Below are 20,493 nucleotides of genomic sequence, written 5' to 3' on the forward strand. Positions count from 1 at the left end.
CATTTGTCCTGTCAACAAGCTTCTGAGGTCCAGGCACATTGAGTGAAGACAGGACAGTAACACCTCTCAGGCTTACTGATGGGCCAGGTTCACAAGCAAAGGAAGCTTGTCCTTTACGCTCAGGCTGGTAGGAGAGAGACACTGATGGGACAGAAGCCACTAGGCTGCAGTTGCTTCATTCTTTCCACAATCAATGTCTTGCCTCCCCGAAATTCCTCCCATAAACTTCATTTTGCAATACAGGACTGAGCAAAGGCCACTGTTCTTAAGAATGGACCTGGCGGGACCCAGCTTTTCTTGGATCCTAGAAGCCACAGTCATGCCATGTCCCAGGTCACACGTCATGCAAGTGAGAAATAAACCTTTGTCACTGTAAGCCACTGAGGATTTGGAGTTGTTACCATAGTGCAGACTGGGGAAGGAAAACAGTCATGTATTCACCATGCAAATAAGCGAAAAACAGAAAAGCCTGTCTCTATTAAGAGATATCTAAGGAAGTCCCTGCACAAACACCACTGACAGAAGCTGAGAATGAATGAAACAAATCCAACTGTCAGAACCATCGAGAAATAAAAGTGGGGTTACTCTATAACATTATGAAGAGTTGATGCTTTGGTACTACCTAGGGCTATGGACTTCAGACGTTATTTTCACATCTTCCAAAGTAAAGCAGAGAATGGTTTATGTAGATAGAACTTTACATTTTACAAAGCAGGTTTAGGATAACGCTCCCTTTGCAGATGAGGAAATCGAGGCTCAGGTCGTACAGTGGCCTCGACTCCCACGTTTTTCCCACATCAGAGTACCAGACGGCTGATTCGCCGTTTTCCTGCGGTGCAGGGGATGGAAGCCAGCCTCGGGCACGGGGGGCAAGCGCTCCACCACCGAGCCACATGCCTAGTCCGCAAGTTTTCTGCCGCGATAAAATGTGGGGTGTTCAGAACTGGACAACGCCCGCAGGCACAGCCGCCCCAGCCCCGCAGCGCACAGAGGACGTCATCCTCTCTCCCACGCCGCCGCCCGACCCGAAAACCCCGGACGGACAAGAGCTGACGTCAGCGGCCCGCACCCCGCCTTCCGGCGGTCCTCCACCCTTCCCGAAAGGCCGCGCGCGCGCCGGGGAGCCCGGGGAGCCCGGGGAGCCCGCGGAGCGGGGACGGGATTGGGCCGAGCCGGCCACGTGACGGCCACGCGCGCGGGCCCCGGCTCCGAGGAGACGGAAGTGCGGCGCGCAGGGGGGCTGCTGGCGGGGGGGTGATGTGGGAGCGTGGGGAGGCGCTGAGGCCAGCCGCTCTCCGGTCCCGCCGGTAATCGGGTCCCGGGCGCAGGTGTCGTCGTGTCGCCGTGCGTGCGCCGCGGTCCCACAGGGTCCAGCCGTCCCTTGGCCCGGCAGGAGACGCCGCCCTTACGAGCGGCCGCGGGGCATGGAAGCGGAGAACGCGGGCAGGTAAAGCCGGCGGACGCCGCCCCCCCAACCCCCCGCGCCCCTCAGCCGGCGGGCGCGCGCACGCAGGGGTCTCTGCCGGCCGCGGCCCAGCACAAAGGCCGGGGTCGCGCGTGCGCGCCGCGCGCCCGCCGCGTGCACCTGCCCCGCCCGCGGGCCCTGGGCAGCGGCCCGGGGGTGCAGTAGCAGGTCTCCGGCGGCCTCCGGTAACTGGCTTCCACGCCGCTGCTGGCGATGGTTCCCTTCATCCTCGGAGGCCAAGGCGAGAGTTGTAAAGACCGAGTGTCGGACGGATCCAGCTCTAGATGGCCTGTTAAAAGTTGGTAGATGGACTGACTTCCTCCCCAGGGTCTGCTAAAAGCCACGTTGAGGGTCGAGGGTAGATAATGCTGTTATGGGGATGTGGGTAAGACTGCCGAGAAGTAAAATTGTCTTTGAGTTTTCCGTGATCTTGGAACGATGTTAAGGTCTTTATTTTATTTTTTGCAACAGTAGAGATTTAGAAATTTGAATTCTTGACAAAAAACTAAAAAATAAGGTGGCAGGGTGTTTAAAAGGATCAAGAGCAGTGATTTGCATTGAAATAAAATACTATTAAACCTGGTGAAGAATTATCTTGACTCTCAGTGGTAAATGGGTACTGAACTTAGACATGATACTTCTGTAGGCCTGTTTGTGTCTTGTAAGGACATCTCTGGAATCCAAGCAAACTGAAAATTGGGATTAGGTGAAAGGGGCATACTTAAGTAACCAAAATAGGTTGTTTTAAAGTTTAGGAAAATAGATATACATAGATAAAATTGTGAGCTTTATTTTGACTGTGCTTAATAAAATCTGGGAATAAAGCACTCTGCTGCTTTCCTAATCTTTAAAAATAAAAGAATTAACCAGATCTTGTGGAAATCTCTCACCTTTGTGATATTACTTCTGAACAAAACAAGCCTGGGCAAAGCCTACCATCAAGTGAATTTCTTGTTATGAAACCTTATTCAGTGTTTACAGCATAATATAATTGGACTCAGTATATGGTTTAGCTCAAAGCTCTGGTTTACATTGTCTTAACTTCATCCGCCTGTCAATCATTTTTTACTTTGATTTGGAAAGCTTTCATCTTCAGGAAATATGGAAAACTATAACACTCTAAAGTGTTCATCCTTGGGGATTCTGAATGACTCAAACCCCAGGTATTCCTGAGAGAGTGAGTGGTGAGACTGTTACCTTTGACGTTGAGCTAATCAAGGGATAGAATGCTGGTTATAATAAATTTACTTTTTATTTTGGAAGATTCATTTCAAAACAGTCAAAGAAAAAAATCCCATGGATACAGACTGTTTTCAAAAGGGAAAACAAATAATTCAAGTGTCTTTAAAAGCACATTTCAGTCAATTAAAAGGAAAAAGGAGGAATTATATATATCTCCAGTGACCTCAAGCATGAAAAGGACACTTACCAAAAATGAAAAATCAAAACTAACTGAAAAAAGAGTGATTTGGGCTGCTAAGAATATAGATAGGAAAGAGCACTTGCAGATGAGATCATATTTTCTAGAAGCAATAATGAGACTAGGAAGGACTATTTTAGTTGGATTTGGACAATCAGAAGGACAGAAAAGTTTTGGGCTTTCTGCCCAGTTGTGTTAGTAAGCATTCTATCACTATGACTGAATACCTGGGGAAAACAACATAAAAGAGGAAAGATTTATTTTGGCTCACAGTTACAAAGCTTTCAGTCCATAGTTGTCTGACTCCATTACTTCAAAGCCTGTGATTTGGCAGAATATGGAGCACATGGTGGAACAGAGCTGTCCAGCTCATGGTGACTAGGAAGCAGAGTGAGAAAACAAGAGAGTGAGGAAGGAGCCAGGGACAGGTATAGCTCTTAAGGGCACACCCCTGAAGATCTACTACTCAACCGCCTAAAGTTTCCACCACTTATTAAAATTAATCCAATAATTAATTAATCCATTGATGAGATCAGAGCCTTCATGACCCAATTATATTCCAGAGCTCCTCTAAACACTGCTGCTTTGGGGACCAAGTCTTCAGCACATGAGCTTTTGGGGGAACGTTTCAGATCTGAACTGTTAACACTAGCCCACTGGCATGGAGTTAGTAGGTGGGAGAAGACAAATACATCATTCTGATTTTGATTTTTCATCTCCTGTGTCAAGGAAGTGATTGTCAGGCTGAAATGGCAAATAAATGTAAATATTTAAAACTCAGAATCATTGAGAGCCATTAAAAGAACTTTTAACTGCGCTAGTAGAAATCCTGTGTCATGGCCCAGATGAACCATATTTCAGGAGAAAAAACAGATTACAGCAGTCTTTGAGAACCTGTCACTAACAGGAAATCTGAAGCATAGGAAAAAAAATGCGTGAGTCCCTATTTCTTCCAGAGGTGGAGTGTGTCCTGCATTGATGTTGATCCTGAACAAAGTTTTTGCATTGTCAGTGGTAACCGAACATTTTTAGAAGGAACTAGTGACCATCAGACTACAGTATAAATTCAAAAAGAAGCAAGGCCTATACAAGAGAATAGTCTTTACTCTAGCAACTTTATATACCAGGCACTGTTTTAAGTGTTTTCTAAATGCTAACTAATTTAATCCCCCTAGCCAATGAATTAGGTGCTTTTTTCATTTTACAGATGTGGACACTAGGGTTAAAGAGATTAAGAAAATTGCCTGCAAGTTAGTAAATGGCAGAGGTGAAGTTTGAATGCAGGTGGTCTAACTTCAGAGTCGGCCTGCCTGGCTGGTGGCTGTGCTGTAACACTTCTTAAGATGCAGATAGGCTGCTGACAGTTCACTTAAGTAAAATGGAAAACTGGTTTACTGCTGCAAGAATCCAGAGCAGACCAAAGAGATTTATACTGATAACTCTTGCCAGCTTTGTTCTTTAATAGCTTAACAACTTTGTGGTGCTGATGACGTCCCAATTGTGAGCAACCCAACTCTGGGAGGGGTTTATAGATTTGAGAGATCGAGTTCATGTAAATCCTGACTACCTGGAATGTTGGTGACTCATCATTTACAAAAAGAGGCACAATTTATTCTGGGGCAGAAAATCATTGATAAAGCGTGCAGTGAGGGAGAGACGCTGTAAGGGCCATTTTCATGGACGGTAAATTCAGCGTGGATTTAACATGAGTGCCAGTAAAGCAAATGTAATGGATCCTGTAGTTGGTCTCCAGAGTGAGGAAGTTGTGGCCTTGCTCTGAGTCTCTATCTGCATATTTGGTTTGATCCTGAGCACCAAAGAATGACCACATTGTGAAAAAAAACTTAAAATCATCCTATACAGGGAATGGTTAAATGAACTAGTTACTCTGACTTATCCTAAATCTTTGAACTCACAGTTTGTAGTAGGCTATGCACATAGTGAATACACTCTTCCACCTAGCACTGTGAAATGCACCCTTGCAGTAGTTACCGTGATATTCCATCATAGTTCACAGCTAGTTCCCTGGAGTTGGCCATTTGGGTTATTTAGCACTGATAACTATTTGGTGAGTATTGAGGTTATATATACTCATTGAAATAAGACGATAAAATATTTAGAAAACAAATCCTTAAAATAGTGTAAATAACTGACGATTAAAGAAGTTGGAGTCATTAGTTTTAGAGAAAACCTTAAAGGTTTAGTTTTTTTGCAGTGCAGCAAATTTGAATAAACTGGACTTATTAATCAACTCCACGTAGGATGTGTGTGTTTGCCTGCACATGCACATAAGTATGTGTGTGTGTGAGGGTGTGTAAATTGTGTTTTGAGAAAGACTGTTGGAAAATACACAGTTGGTCCATAGCAGATGGCCGTGAAAACCCATCTTGCAGGCCCTGTAGTTCAATAGAAAAGGGTGCAGGTGGAGGCTGGGAGAGAAGGGGCAAGCCTCAGGAAGGGAGGCCGGGAGCAGGTAGTACAGGACGGTGGGGACAAGCAGATGATGGAGAGAAGTGAGCAAAGGAACATGACAACATTGGTCACACCCTCTGGACGTCAGGATTATAGAAAACAGCAGGTCTTAGAGTTTGTTTCCATCGAGACAAATTCCATCCTGTTTCCTCCCTGATCCCCACGTGTGGAGAAATCTCCAAATCCAGGCCCTCCTCCTCATGGGGAGGGAAGGGCAGCTGGAGACGTGGAGAGGTGACTAAGTACTCTGTTCAGGTGCCTCTCCTGGAGAGACTTATTTAGCAACATTGTAGAATTCTGAATTATGAAGTAGCTGTTGTCATATGTAAATATATATATAACTGCATTTAAGACTTATTTTCACATACGTTGAAACAGACTTAGTTTTAATTAGATAATAGAAAATCAAGTTATCCAGAATGCTCTTGCATTCCCGGCACCCAGATTTGTGAAGGTTTTTTTTTTTTTTTTTTTTTTTTTGCGCGGTACTGGGGATGGAACTCAGGGCTTTGTGCTTGCAAGGCAAGCACTCTACCCGCTGAGCTATCTTCCCAGCCCCTGTGAAGGTTCTTGCCTTCTGCTGCCAAGTAGTGATGACTGCTGTAATCCCTTTCTTCCTTTTGTTCTGGCCAAATTTAATATTCAAAGCTAATATAGTCCCTCAGAATGGACACATCCTATTTTCCATAACTTCGTTCTTTTTCTGGTCTAATTTAACTAATTGTGATGTGCCACTGATCATTTTTAAAGAGTTAAGAAATGCATAGTTATAGATAAGTTTCTGGGTTACTTTGAAAAACTATGAATGTTTCATGTGAAAGTTTGGGTTGTTTTTCTTCTTTTTCACTTTTCATTGCCAACAATGATTTCTAAAATTTAATTTTCAGTTTCTGATGTTTAATGTCCCCTAAATATACTAAGGGAGTTATATTTTGGACTTTTTTTTTTTAAGTGAGGAATCCTTTTGTAATGTGAAGGACGTCTTCTTAATTTATGCATTTTAAGTTTGGATTTTTGTCAAAAACTCAGAATGGAACCTATCTGTGAGCCTCTGAGAGTGGTAACAAGAAACCTAGGCAGAGTGATAGGTAAGTTACCTCTTAACCATGTAGCAGACTCACAGATCTCTTGCATTGCCTTTTTTTTTTTAAATGAGCTACTGGGGATTAAACCCAGGGCCTTGTACATGATGTACAAGTGCTTTACCACTGAACATTTTTCTTTGAGGCAGGGTCTTGCTAAGTTGCCCATGCTGGCCTCGAACTTTCCATCCTCTTGCCTCAGCCTCCCGGGTCGCTGGGATTACAGGCCTGTGCCTAGCATTGTGCTTCTTTCATCACTTGTTTATTGTGACCACATGGGACTGGGGTTGTAACTCATTGTGGTAGAGCACTTTCCTAGCATGCTCAAGAACCCAGGTTCAATACCCAGTACTGCAGAATGTAAATAAGTAAATGAAAAAATGAATTATATGTACATAGTGGACACACACACACACATATATGTGTATCACATCTTGTTATACATTCAGGCTGAAAGCACATCTCTTGAAAATGCCACTGGTCACAATCAGACATTGAAAATCTTGCTGGGTTGTGGTGATAAGTGCCTGTAATCAAAGCTACTGGGAAGGCTGAAGTGAGGCAGGAGGATCCAAGGTTCAAATACAGCCTCTGCAATTTTTTAAGACCTTATCAAGAAGAAGAAAATCGCAGTTTATTTTATTAGAACTTTCTCTTACTCAGAACATCTCAAATCTGACCTAGCCATATCCAACTCATTGGAATGTTTAAATAATAAACACTAAACCAGTGTTTTAACAATTTATTGAAAAGAGCCACTAGTCGTATTAAAAATAGGAAAAAGGACATTTACTTTGTGCCAAGCAAAGGTCTGAGTACTTCTCTTCATTTTAACATTCTAAATTCTGGTCCCTGTCTACAGATTTTTCCCTAAGTGTAACTTTAGTTTACAGTATTATTTTGTATTTTTTTCTCTATAAAATAATTACTAAGCTTTTTCTAAGCTTTAGATAATATCAGTAAATTTAATTTTTAGTAGCTGCACAGGTTTTTGTTTGTTTTTTTGCAGTGCTAGAGATTAAACCAGGGCCTCTTGCTTGCTAGGCAAGTGCTCTACCACTGAGCTCCCAGCCCAGCTGCACAGTATTTCCCAAAGTTAATATACTATAGTTTATTGAATCAGTGTGTCATTTTCACTTTTTTGCATGGTTTGAGAACAGTGTATTTATATATTTTTATTTTGTAAGCTTTTAAAAATTTTTTTTTTTTTTTACTTGTCAATGGACCTTTATTTTATTTATTAATGTGCAGTGCTGAGGATCTAACCCAGGGCCTCACACATATCAGGCAAACACTCTACCACTGAGCCACAACCCAACCCCTAAACTTTTTTTTTTTTTTTTTTTTTTTTTTAGTTGTCGATGAACCTTTATTTTATTTATTTATATGCGGTGCTGAGAATTGAACCCAGGGCCTCACACATGCTAGACAAACGCTCTACTACTGAGTCACAACCCCAACCCAAGAACAGTGTATTTAAAGAAATAAAACCCTTAAAATACAGTTTAACATTTTCCACATTAGTTCTTAACCTTTTCACGAGCAACTTACCCTTAAAGACAGCCTAAAGTCAAAACACCTTTCCTGTGCTTTGTCGATTGGAATTGGGCCCCTGTTAGTCTTTGAGCATCTGACATCCTAGCCTGAACCACCCACAGATGGTCTGTTACCCTGTGTCCCCATAGGCCATTTAAGCTTACCCAGAGAATACTTTAGTTTGCCTTAAAAAAAAAATAAAATAAAATCCCCCAGAAAACCATTTTATTGAGATATGATTTATATGCTATATGGTTGACCCCCTTTAATCTTTGCTTTCTGAGCTCTGTTCTCTTTCTCCACATGACAAAATAAGTAGAACATCTTGCCACAGAATATATGACTTTGTCTCTCCAAGTAGTGAATGATACTCTTCCATTTTATTTCCTAATGTTTTTCATTGTCCTATACAGTTAATGGCGTTATTCATGATTAGCCTTAGCTTGAGTTTCATATGTCGGTGTTTTCTGTGCTGATAGCAACAGCTTGGGGTGGTGGTTTCAAGTCAATAGGAAGGATTTTGGAAATTGTTTTCTCTGAAAGCCTCTGTTCTTTCCTTTGAACTGAATTTAGGTCATTTTCAGGAGAGGGCTTAAAGATTTATTTGTTCTGTAAATTAAATAGATATTCACAAGATAATCCCTTCCTAATCCAAAGTGGCAAAGAGCAATAGCAGCAACAAAATCTAATGAGGAAATAACAAAGCAGGCAGATAAACCAAAAGAAAGCCTAAATTAGGATCTTTGTGCCAAGATGATTAAATACTAAAGGTGGGGACACAAATTGTATTTGTGCACATTTTTAACTGTGTTGAAGGGCCTTTAAATTCTGTCTTCTAGAAAATTTTCATGATCTCATTTCAGAGAAAGTATAGGCTGACTTGACAGGGCCAGTAAATTTTATTGGTGACACATCTGTCATTAAACAGCGTTTAATGTGTTTGATTACTGAGTACTCAGCAAAGTTTGGATAAATGTGTGCACAGGGAAATAACTCTCGCTCCTCCCCTGTTCTCTGCTCTAAATAAATACTGCAATCTAGCTACAAAATATTTGGATTCTGGGGATTTTTTTTTTTAGAGCTGATCATATAAACTTACATTCAGGCACTTTTATTACTATCATAACTTCTACTTAATTGTTCTTTCAGCTATTCCCTTGAGCAAGCTCAAGCATTTTATTCATTTCCATTTCAACAAATGATGACTGAAGCTCCTGACATGGCAGTCACGAGTGAACAGCAAATGCCAGCAGAAGTCCCAGCACCAGCACCTGCTCAGGAGCCAGTACAAGGTAGCTTTCACCATAATAGTTTAGAAAATTGATATTGGATCAGCCAACTTACTTTAAAAGGGTTTAATGATGAATTTTAGCTCTGTTATAGTGTTAAAAAATGTAATCCAAGCTGGGTGCAGTGCTTCACGCCTGTAATCCCAGCCGCTCGGGAGGCTGGGGAAGGAGGATCTCAAGTTCAAAGCCAGCCTCAGCAAAAGCGAGGTGCTGAGCAACTCAGTGAGATGCTGTCTCTAAATAAAAATACAAAATAGGGCTGGGGATGTGGCTCAGTGGTCAAACGCCCCTGAGTTCAATCCCCAATACCCCTACCCAAAAAAAAAAAAAAACCAGCTAATGTAATCCACATTATAAGTAGTGTGCTGAGTACTCTAATAGGTTCTGGGAAATGAAAGAACATGGATCCTGCTCTCCAGATTCTCAGCCTTGTAGAGGAAAGTAATAAGGAAATAGATTTTGCACCTCAACACAGTAGGTGGTAAAGAGGGGCACAGGGTGGGTGCTCTGAGACCATATAGGGTTGGCACCTCACTGGGATGGAGTGCTCAAAGGTGCAGAGTGCTCAAAGCAGAGAAATAACTCAGAGCTCTGAATCTTCAAAGATGAAGGTTCTTCATCGCCAGGAACAACGGTGTAGGGGAGATGCCAGCTGCAGAAGCAGCGTGTACCAAGGCACAGAAATGAAGAAGCGTGACAGGCAAAAAACTGAGTGATTCTTTGTCATTGGCATCTGGAGTGTAGCAAGGAATTGGTGAGAGATAAGACTGGATAGGGGCAGTTGAAGCTTGTGTTTTACCCAAGAAATGTCCATTCTGTCCTGAAGGTGGTGGGGAGCTGTAGAGACGTTGTAGGCAAGGAGTGGCTTACATAGATTGGTATTTAAAAAATCAGTCTGGAAATATAAAAGACTGGGTGGTATGGAATAAGGCAGGACTTGGAGGCAAGGAGAGGGTTAGAAACTGTGAATAATCTGGGGAAGAAATGAAGAAGACTGGAAGGGATGGAGAAAGAGAATGCAAATACCCCAGAAAGTAGAATTACCTGGCTGTGGTTTGTAGATTTCACATAGGGACAAAGGGTGTGCAAGGAGTCTGGAAGTAACTGTCTTAGTCCATTTTGTGTTATAACAGTATACTTGAAGCTGAGTACTTGAAGAAAAGAGGTTTATTTAGCTTAGAGTTCTGGAGGTTCAAGGGCAGGTACCAGTGTCAGCTCAGCTCTAAGGCCTCATAACAGATGTTATCACAGTGGCGGGGGTACATGTGGGAGGAAGCCCAAGAGAGACTGGTTCCACAGTCCCCGCAGTTCACCTAAGGGCCTCTCTCTAGGCCCTGCCTCATAAAGGATCTGCATTACCTCCCAACCCTGCCACCCCAGGACTAGGCTTTCAGTATGTGAATTTGGGGGATAAATTCAACCTATATTCAAACCATAGCAAACTCCTAGGCTTCCAGCAGAAGCAGTTGGTTGAAGAAAAAGCCGTTCACCAAGATAAAGACTTCTTAGGAGCTGGGCTTGGTGGTGCACACCTGTAATCCCAGCAGCTTGGGAGGCTGAAGCTAGTCTTGGCAGCTTAGGGAGACCCTTTCTCAAAATAAAGAAGGGTAGGATCCTGTGACTGGGGAGGCTGAGGCAGGAGGATCTCAAGTTCAAAGCCAGACTCATCAAAAGTGAGGTGCTAAGCAACTCAGTGAGACCCTGTCTCTAAATAAAATACAAAATAGGGCTGGGGATGGAGCTCAGCGGTTAAGTGCCCCTGGGTTCAATCCCTGGTACCCAAAAAAGAAGGGGAGGGATGTAACTCAGTGGTAGAGTGTTTGCTAGTATGTACCACGCCCTGGGTTCACTCCCCATTGCCACAAAAAACAAAATTTTTTAAATTTTTTTGAAAAGGAGCCAGGTTGATTTTGGAGCGAGTCAGGGTGGGGAGAGGTGACTTCTGCAGCGGTGCAGTACGTGTGAGAGTGTGCTCCTGGCTTTGGTTCCTGGTTCCAGGACCACACCTGATTGCACTGCACTGAGCTGCCTCCCGCCCTCCTCTCTACTATGCTTCTGGACAGGAGGCATTAGGACCTGCCCAGTCACCAGCCAGGGATGCCGGATTCTTGGTACAGGGAGTGGCTGAAGCAGTGTGAAGCAGAAGAAAGACCACCTTGCCAGGTTGGGGACTTGCCAGCTAGGAGTGAAAAGGGGACTGAAGCCTGAGAAACGGGAAAAATGTTCAAGAATTAAGGGGAAGGAAACCAAGGCTTCCTGTTTGTTGGCAGCTGTAGATCAGTGGTCAGCTAATGGTAATTTTGCCCCTGGAACATTTGGCATTGTTGGAAGACACTGGGTTGTAGGTGTGGCAGGATGCTGCTGATACCTAGTGGGTAGAGATCATGGGTACTGTTACTCGTTCTGCAATGTGGAGGGCAGCCCCCATCACAAAAAATTGTTCTGCCTAAAAAGTAGTGCAGAGCTCCTGAGAAATCTTTCCTTTTGAATAATACTGCAGCCCAGAGATTTTATCTTCAGCACTTCAAATTACACCTGTGGGTAGAACAGAATAGGCCTCATTATCTCTAAAACAAGCCCACAAGTCATTTGTGGTCTTCTACCATCAGGAAACTGAGTTAAAATGTTTGCCTGTGTTCCTGTTTTTTTTACTTATTCTTGTATTTGCTTACTTCAGTGTTTATGTATTTACATTTAGAATTTCAGTTTCAATTATAACGGTACACAGGTACTCTGTGGCCTGGGAAGCCAAGATGTCAATCAAGCAAGATGATATGGGAAGTCTGATTGTCACAGTGGATGGAGTGTGTCAGACCTAGTTCTAGGGTGAAAGAAAGGGAAGATAGTCCAAAGGAAATAAAAGGCATAGATTTGGGGAGATAAAGAGTTGTTTAGAGAGTAGCTTTTCTGGGAAAGCTGCTAGAGTTTCCAAGTTAAGGTTTTCTGCATCTACATTTTGGAAATTTTTGTGTTTTAGAGACTCCAAAAGGAAGGAAAAGAAAAACCAGAACAACTGAACCCAAAAAACCAGTGGAACCCAAAAAACCTGCTGAGCCAAAAAAATCTGGCAAGTCCACAAAATCAAAAGAAAAGCAAGAAAAAATTACAGACACATTTAAAGTAAAAAGAAAAGTAGACCGTTTTAATGGTGTTTCCGAAGCTGAACTTTTGACCAAGACTCTCCCTGATATTTTGACCTTCAATCTGGACATTGTGATTGTAAGAATTTTTGTCCTTATTTGATTTTATAAATAACATTGGTAGATTAGCTTTACTTAACACCTGTCCATATAAATGGAGTTTTGCTGAAAAGATCCATTTCTAAGAATCCTGGAGGTAAATGGTCTCACCTTCACCAGGTGGTGTTAATGGGAGTGTTTAAGAGGGTGGACTCTAGATTGAGGCCATCTGGATTCAAACAGGCCTTAACCTTTCTAAACATCAGGTTCCCCACTGATAAAACAGGTGGAAATACCTCCCTCTGAGGTTACAGTCAGATGGCATAATCCACGTGAATCACTGATTCTGTGACACCTGCAGTACTCCATAAGTGACAGTACGCAGCTGTCCAAGCTTTTGAGTTTGTATTTTTGTCAATGACCATAAGAAACTCCGGCACTTGGACAACTGTGTAGGTGACGTGGAGTAAGTTAGTTGTTGGGAGATGAGGAGCCGAGATGTGGCTAGAATGGGCTCAGATTGGTTGATGGTTCCAGGACCTCTCTCTTCCCAGTGAGGGGACAGGGGAACCCAGGGTCATGAGGGAAACTCACAAGGAAACAACAGCAAAACTCACAAGGAAATCTTTTTCCTCCCTGTGAAATACTTTTCTTGGATTAAGACTAGAAATACATAAGTATTGCTTATGATGCTGGATTAAATTTATATTTTAATCATTTCAGTTTTATCTGCCACTCCTTCACAGAAACGCCAAGACTTGAGCAGAACTGCTTCTTAAGACTAAAATGTGTGGTTGTCTTGTTTCATAGATTGGCATCAACCCAGGACTCATGGCTGCTTACAAAGGGCATCATTATCCTGGACCTGGAAACCATTTTTGTAAGTGGCTGCTTTTTTTTTTTTTTTATTAATTTACTTTAAAATTAGATATCTTTATCAATAGGTTTTTAAAAATACAATTGCCTTTTAAAAAGAAAGAATATGAGTAAATAAATATGCATTCCTATTTCATGTGTTCTCTGTGTGTCATAAAAATCAAAGGTCTGAAATGCTGTCACTGTTAACACTTTGGTGTTCATGGAGAGTGGAAGGGCATGAAAAAGAGTACCTTTGTGTGTGTGTGTGTGTGTGTGTGTGTGTACACACGCACACATGCACAGTGCTGGGGGTTGAACCCAGCAGCCGGTGCATGCCTAGCCTGGGCCTTCCCACGAGCTGCATTCCTAGCTCATACTCTTTTTAAAAAAAATTGTTTTCAATGAGTTTTCCTATTCTTTTTAAAGTAGTTTTTTAAAAAATCATCATCCACAGACATAGTAACTAATAGTCCATCTTTGTGACAGTGCAGACAAAATACGGACTTTCCCAGATTTCTGTTGAGATTATTTCCTTGGAGAGAGAAAATGCATTGATTGTTGGAAATCAAGTTGTATCTGAAATACTACGATTAGAGACATTCTCCACAGATACTTTGCATCTAGCACAAAATAGTCATAAAGACTCTCATACTTGTAGAGCTTTAAAATCAAGTTCAACTCCTGTATTGCTCTAAATTGTATTTATATGTAAATCGTCTCCCCTAACACTGTTATTAGAATAATGAATGCAGAGGGTGCTCAGAAAATACCAGTTGATTATCTGAGTAATATTAAAAACATCAGGGCAAATGATAATAATGTCTTCTTAGAACTAATAAACATATCTCCATTATTTTAAAAAATTTTTCTGAGGCTGGGGAAGTAGTTCAGTGATAGAGCAGTTGCCTAGCACGTGCAAGACCCTGAGTTCAGTTCCTAGTACTGCCCAAAAAAAGAATGCCTTTCTAAGGAAGTGCGACCTTTAATTTTCTCCACTATCAAGGTGTTTGAGTGCTTTTAGTCTTTTGGTGAATGTCTTATCTGTAAGGTGTTCCAGAGGCAGGTGGTGATGTCAACAGTTATTGGGAAAGAAAAGTTTCCTGGTTTCCTATGCTACGTAGCTGTGTATTCTTGGACGGACATTTACTTACCTCACCCCCCTGTGAGGAGGGGATTATGGCATCTTGTGAATTACGATGACTGGAATCATGTAAAGGAATTAGGATGTATCCAACTCGTAGTAATTGCTCAGTACTTTTAAAAATATCCTAAATCTTTTTTTTTCTTTCTTCATTTCAAGAATAGAAAAGTAGACTAGTACATCATTTCTTTGGAAGAAGCCTTTAGCCTACAGAAATAAACCAAAGCCTCTTTTCACAGGGAAGTGTCTGTTTATGTCAGGACTGAGTGAGGAGCAGCTAAATCACATGGACGATCACACTTTACCAGGGAAATATGGTATTGGATTTACCAACATGGTGGAACGGACGACGCCAGGCAGCAAGGATCTTTCCAGGTAATTACATAACGTTTATTTCAAGCTGAGTCCAACAAATATGTGATGCAATCTTTTGTTGAAAGCTGACTTAATTTAGCATATTTTAAATATTGCTATATTTATGTCTTTTACTACTTTTTAATTCAATTTTAGTAAAGAATTTCGTGAAGGAGGACGTATTCTAGTACAGAAATTACAGAAATATCAGCCACGAATAGCGGTATTTAATGGAAAATGTAAGATTTACTTTTAAATTTTATCTTTTTTCTGTGCTAACATTGTGGACAATGTAAATATGTTTGTATTTCATTTTAGGTATTTATGAAATTTTTAGTAAAGAAGTTTTTGGAGTAAAGGTTAAGAACTTGGAATTTGGGCTTCAACCCCATAAGATCCCAGACACAGAAACTGTAAGTCCTTAAAATTTGCATTTGTAGATCAACTAAAGGTGATTTTTTTTCTAACTTATTTCCCTCTTTTGTTTTATGCATTGTAACTTAAGTCATAAGAAAAAGCCACACTGTTTTGTTGAATAATAACTATATATCAATTTAATAATTACAAAGTAATTCCATTAACTTAGAGTTATACTAGAAACATTTGTCAGCTAAACATCTCAATGATTGTTATTCAGCTAAAATAGTGAGATGAACTGGCTTACTACTACATTCAGAATCTTATCAAATTCAAATAGTTTAGCTCTTGTACTTAATTTGAAATAAAACATATAAACACCATCTTGATTAGTGAAAGTAATTGCCCCATTTATATATCTTATTCCAACTTCATTTTAAAACCATGCAAATAATATAGTCCCAACAAATATCCAGGCAACCTAATTGGCATTTATACTCTTGCCTTCATATACATCCATCATGAAATAACACACTGGTTTTCACGCTACTGTTTCTGTAGCATCTGCAGAACTTTGGTTCTAAATTCATTCCTTAAATGTAGTTTTAAGCTTTGTTTACAACTTTCAAAAAACAACCCAATTCATAGACCTATACATTGTGTATATAGAATTGTAAACGGTGAAGAAACCAGTGTACTTCCAGGTCTTTGTGGAGAACTTGGATTAAAGTTTCTGCCACCTACATAAGTTTGAACTCTTTTTAAATTTCTTCTGTTTTTAATTTTTAAATATGATGGATGAGTTAGGTTTGTAGCATTAGTCTTTAAATGGTACACCACCTGGGCTGGGGATTGAACTCAGTTGGTAGAGTGCTTGCCTAGCATGCACAAGGCCCTGGGTTCAGTCCCCAGCACCATCAAAAAAAAAAAAAAAGAAAAGAAAAGAAAAAAAGAAATGGAGTAGCACCGTGAAAAAAATTGTAAAGGGGCTGGGGAGATAGCTCAGTCGGTAGAGTGCTTGCCTTGCAAGCACAAGGCCCTGGGTTCGATCCCCAGCACTGCAAAAAAAAAAAAAGAAAAAGAAAAAAATTGTAAGAGTAAGTACACTATGGTCTGTGCATCTGTGGTACTGCAGAGTGTTCGTTAAATACCAGATGAGACCCACACTTGGAGGTACACACTTGGATATATGTGATCACAGAAGTACAATAAATAAGTGAACTTGATTTGTGTCTTCATTAGTAGTTTTTGCTCTCTTAATGAGCTATGAGAGCATTTAACCTTTAAAATTGATTCCTTATCATTAAACACTAAGTTATTAGTATTGGTAGTGATGTTGGTAGTGATTCATGGTTTTTTTTATTTAATACATGATATGGAGGCCAATTTAAAAAGTGCAACAAATATTCATAATTCTTCAGCCCCGCTCTCTGTATATACATATGAGAGAGAGAAAGAATTATGCTCTTTGAAGGACAGTTTGTCACTATCAACCAAAATGATAAATGCAAATGCCTTTCTCTCTAGCCATTCCACTTCTGGAAATTTATCCGACAGGTATATTCCTACATATTTCAAATTAAATTAGTACAGGTTTTTCATTATAATAGTAAAAGAGTGGAAACAGCTTTATGAAAGTACTACGTAGCTATGAAAAAAAGAAGGGAGGCTCTTTTTACTCTGATATTATCTTCAAGATCTGCTGTTGAGTGAGAAGAGCAAGGTGAAGGAGGGGAAGCAGAGTGGCTTACCATTCATACGCTTATTAAAAAGGATGAAGGAGAGGTTGTACGTAGACACTTTTGATTGTGGATTTGTGGATACCAGTGGAACCGGCAGTATTGATTGCCTTTGGGGAAGGGAATGAGGTAGATAGCAACTTGAGTTGGGGAAAACTTCATAGACTCCTGTGCCCTTTGGTCCTTTTAGAATTGTGAACCGTATATTTGCTAATAAAAAGAAAAGATTATTAGTTAATATGTGAACATGGGGGGAGCCTCATTATGTTTTATTTATTGACAGCTACTTTTATTGATTTTACATGTATTTTTGTGTAGCTAAGAGTCAAGTTATTAACCCAATAAAGATAAATTTTTACATCTTAGTATGAGCGGATTCAACAGAATTGTAAGATTTCTGAAACCATAAAATTCTGTGATTCCAGCTCTGCTATGTTATGCCATCGTCCAGTGCAAGGTGTGCTCAGTTTCCTCGAGCCCAGGACAAAGTCCACTACTATATTAAGCTGAAGGACTTAAGGGACCAGTTGAAAGGCATTGAACGGAACACGGACGTTCAAGAGGTGCAGTACACGTTTGACCTGCAGCTGGCCCAAGGTATATTATTGTTTACACTCTTTTCCGTCATTTCATGTGTATGTGCATTACAGAAAGTGTATCAGGGATTTAAAAGCAGGTGAAACAAAGATAATTTATCACAGCCAGAATGCTCTGCTAATGGACATCAGTCACTGTTAAAATCTCCTTTTACCAAGGTTTTCCATCTACTCTGGGTACTCCCGTGCATCGAGGGTCTAAGAAACACTGTACCCACCCAAAATTAAGTGCAAAAGGTTTTTGCAGTTCTAAACAAGTTCACTTAGTATGTGCTACAACGAGTTGAAAGATGATAGCAAATGACATATCGCAGCTTATGTGAACACTTGAGAAAAAGAATGATTCACGATTTCAGAATAAAAACTATGTTCGGAATTGTACAGAAGCAGTTCTGAATCCTGTTTTACCCTCCTCACAGAGGATGCAAAGAAGATGGCAGTTAAGGAAGAAAAATATGACCCAGGCTATGAAGCAGCGTATGGTGGTGCTTACACTGAGAACCCATGCAGCAGTGAGCCCTGCGGCTTCTCCGTGGATGGGCTGGGTATGTTTCCCCGGGTGCGCTTCTTTCAAAGACTTGGTTTTGTCAGGATGGCGGGGCAGGGGGGCAGCTAATAGAAGTGGAGAGTAAATTATTGAAGATTGGGAATGGGAAGGTAAAATGTTATTAAATAGTGACCAATAATGAAAATTTGTTACCTGATATTTAACTACACAGACGTTTACAGTTAATTTTCTTTAAGTTTTGAATGCTAAGCCAACCTACTTATGTTTTCCTCATTTTAAAACAAATGAGAGGGCTGGAGATATAACTCAGTTGGTAAAGAGTTTGCCTCGCATGCATAAGGCCCTGGGTTCAATCCCCAGCACCACAAAAAAAAAAAAAAAAAAAAAAAAAAAAATGAGAGGGGAAAAATGAGGCTATATCAATCCTGTACTTGACAATAAAGCAGAAATTCAGGAAGCTTAATTAATGTTTCAATAAGAATACAGTGTACTCTTAAGGTCTTTTCACTTGTTCACTTAAAACTTATAAATGAGATAAGCTAACATTCTTTCCCTTTCTTAGCAGCTGACAGTGCAGAGTTAAGAGGAGAATTGGCTTTTGGTGACATTCCAAATGGGCAGTGGATGACCCAGTCGTTTACAGACCAGATTCCTTCCTTCAGCAATCACTGTGGAACGCAGGAGCAGGGAGAAGGGAGCCATGCCTAAGAATGGCGCTGCTGGGCGCCGCCTGAATGCTGCAGTTTTAATGCAGTTGTCAAGAAGTCCAACCTCGGCTTGCTAGCCGAAGTATTTTCTTAGTGCTTTAGTGTATAATTATAGTACAGAACAGTTACGTGGTAGATTCAACTGTCTGAACCTAAGTAGTTTGGAAGGAAAAAGTAGGGGTTTTGTATGAGTTTTTGTATTTGAATTAACCATCATTCCAGCTTTTTATATACTCTATTTCATTTATGAAGAAATCAGTTTTCTTCTGGAAGTTGCTTTTGATCTGCAATTTTAAAATGCAACCGTCAAATATGTATATTTGATTCTTAACTGTGCAAGACCTAAGCACGCCGTTCTCCCTTGGATGCCTAAGAAGGGCATACTAAAAAATGCCTTACCACTGGTCCAGAGGCAGATGTGTTGCTTTTCACATAGGAAACCAGTGCTCAGGGGAGCCCCATTTACCAGCTTTTGGTGTGACTAAGGCTGGACTCAGGGCTCCCTGAGCTGTGTGCACACTCAGGCCTCGTTCCCTCGCCCGTGGTGAGTGTGTGCGAAAGCTGCTTTGTGGGAGAAACAGAGCGGCACTGCACGTAGCAGGGCTGACCTGGCCTGACCTGGCAGGCACTGAGCCCGCCTTTGGCCTCCTCACCCCTGGGTTTATCCTCTAGTGGGCAGAAACTGTTCTGCTGAGCTGGGAGGTTCCAGAGAATGCAGTAGGCCTTTTATATTTGGTCATTCATCTACAGTTTACTTGAGAGGCATAAATTTGATAAGGCAGGAGCTGAATGTCTCTGTCAGTATTTATCACCTTTCTAATTTTATCCTCCTTGGCTTTAAGGGTGTGTCATGGAAAATGATTAAGAAGTGAACTTTCAGGCTAAGCAACAAGATGCTGGAGGTGTTGGATAATCCTATTTAAACTGGTGCTTTGTGTACATGAGATGTACTAAAATAAATAATACAAAATTTTTCTTGCTAGATAACTAATAAGCCAATAATTTTAAAAATTTTTCCTGTGCATCATTGCTGTTTGTTACCGGGACTAAGTGAACCTCCTGGAAAGGATGATTTGAATTAAGTCCTTTGTGGTTTTCTAATGCATTTTTCATGGTGCTACAAGTAGTCCAGACTGTTAGTCTGGTGGGTATTAAGGCTGGGTATTCAGAAATGCATTTGCATTCACTCCTAATCACTCCTGAATATTCAGATTTTATACATACCCAGGGAGCATGCTGTATTTGCAAACTTAAATATCTTGGAGGGTTTTTTGTTACCCCAGGATGTTATAAAGCCTGTTCTATTTATAATAAGAGAAACAAATTCTTGTTGTGAATCTTAACATGCTTTTTAGCTGTGGCGATGATGTATTTTATTTTTTATTAAGTCTAGGTCAAGCTGTGTAAAAGTCACTCATGTTATTTAAATGATGTACTGTACTGCTGTTTACATGGACATTTTGTGCGGGTGCTTTGAAGTGCCTTGCATCAGGGATTAGGAGCAACTGAATTATTTTTTCATGGGACTATGTAAAGCATGTAACTAGGTAATAACTATTGTAGCTTTACAATAGATTTCCTTATTTGAGTGAAGAAAATACCCTTTAAATTATGACAAACACTCATTAGAGAATGGTTTGAGGGTTTTCCAAGTAAACAATCATGATGTTTTTCATTAAACATGACTGATGAGTGGTAAATGTTGCTATAACCTGTACATGATGGTATGAGACTTTTTCATTAAATAATAATGAAAGATTTTTAAATTCATTTTAAAGTCTGATGGTTTT

The 20,493-nt window shown here is 40.8% G+C and overlaps 1 protein-coding gene across 2 annotated transcripts; it reads left to right on the plus strand.

Annotated features, from left to right (window-relative positions):
- The first annotated feature begins 1,202 nt into the window (after nt 1-1,202).
- Nucleotides 1,203-20,420, plus strand: Tdg (thymine DNA glycosylase). Of its 2 annotated transcripts, none has more exons than XM_047550709.1 (10): nt 1,203-1,447; nt 9,125-9,267; nt 12,242-12,483; nt 13,254-13,323; nt 14,682-14,817; nt 14,953-15,035; nt 15,115-15,209; nt 17,318-17,489; nt 17,908-18,033; nt 18,559-20,420. In XM_047550709.1, the coding sequence occupies exons 1-10, from the start codon at nt 1,425-1,427 to the stop codon at nt 18,702-18,704; spliced, it is 1,236 nt and encodes a 411-aa protein (XP_047406665.1). In that variant the 5' UTR covers nt 1,203-1,424; the 3' UTR covers nt 18,705-20,420. The 2 variants fall into 2 exon arrangements, with proteins under 2 accessions (XP_047406665.1, XP_047406666.1); XM_047550710.1 differs by having other exon boundaries at nt 18,562-20,420.
- Nucleotides 20,421-20,493: the final 73 nt, after the last annotated feature.

This window comes from Sciurus carolinensis, chromosome 4, assembly GCF_902686445.1.
Source record: "Sciurus carolinensis chromosome 4, mSciCar1.2, whole genome shotgun sequence".
Classification (NCBI taxonomy): domain Eukaryota; kingdom Metazoa; phylum Chordata; class Mammalia; order Rodentia; family Sciuridae; genus Sciurus; species Sciurus carolinensis.

Coding starts and splice junctions, on each gene's coding strand:
- Tdg (XM_047550709.1), top strand. CDS start 1,425: ATGGAAGCGGAGAACGCGGGCAG. Junction 13,324..14,681: donor TGGACCTGGAAACCATTTTT/GTAAGTGGCTGC, acceptor CTCTTTTCACAG/GGAAGTGTCTGTTTATGTCA. Junction 15,036..15,114: donor AGCGGTATTTAATGGAAAAT/GTAAGATTTACT, acceptor ATTTCATTTTAG/GTATTTATGAAATTTTTAGT.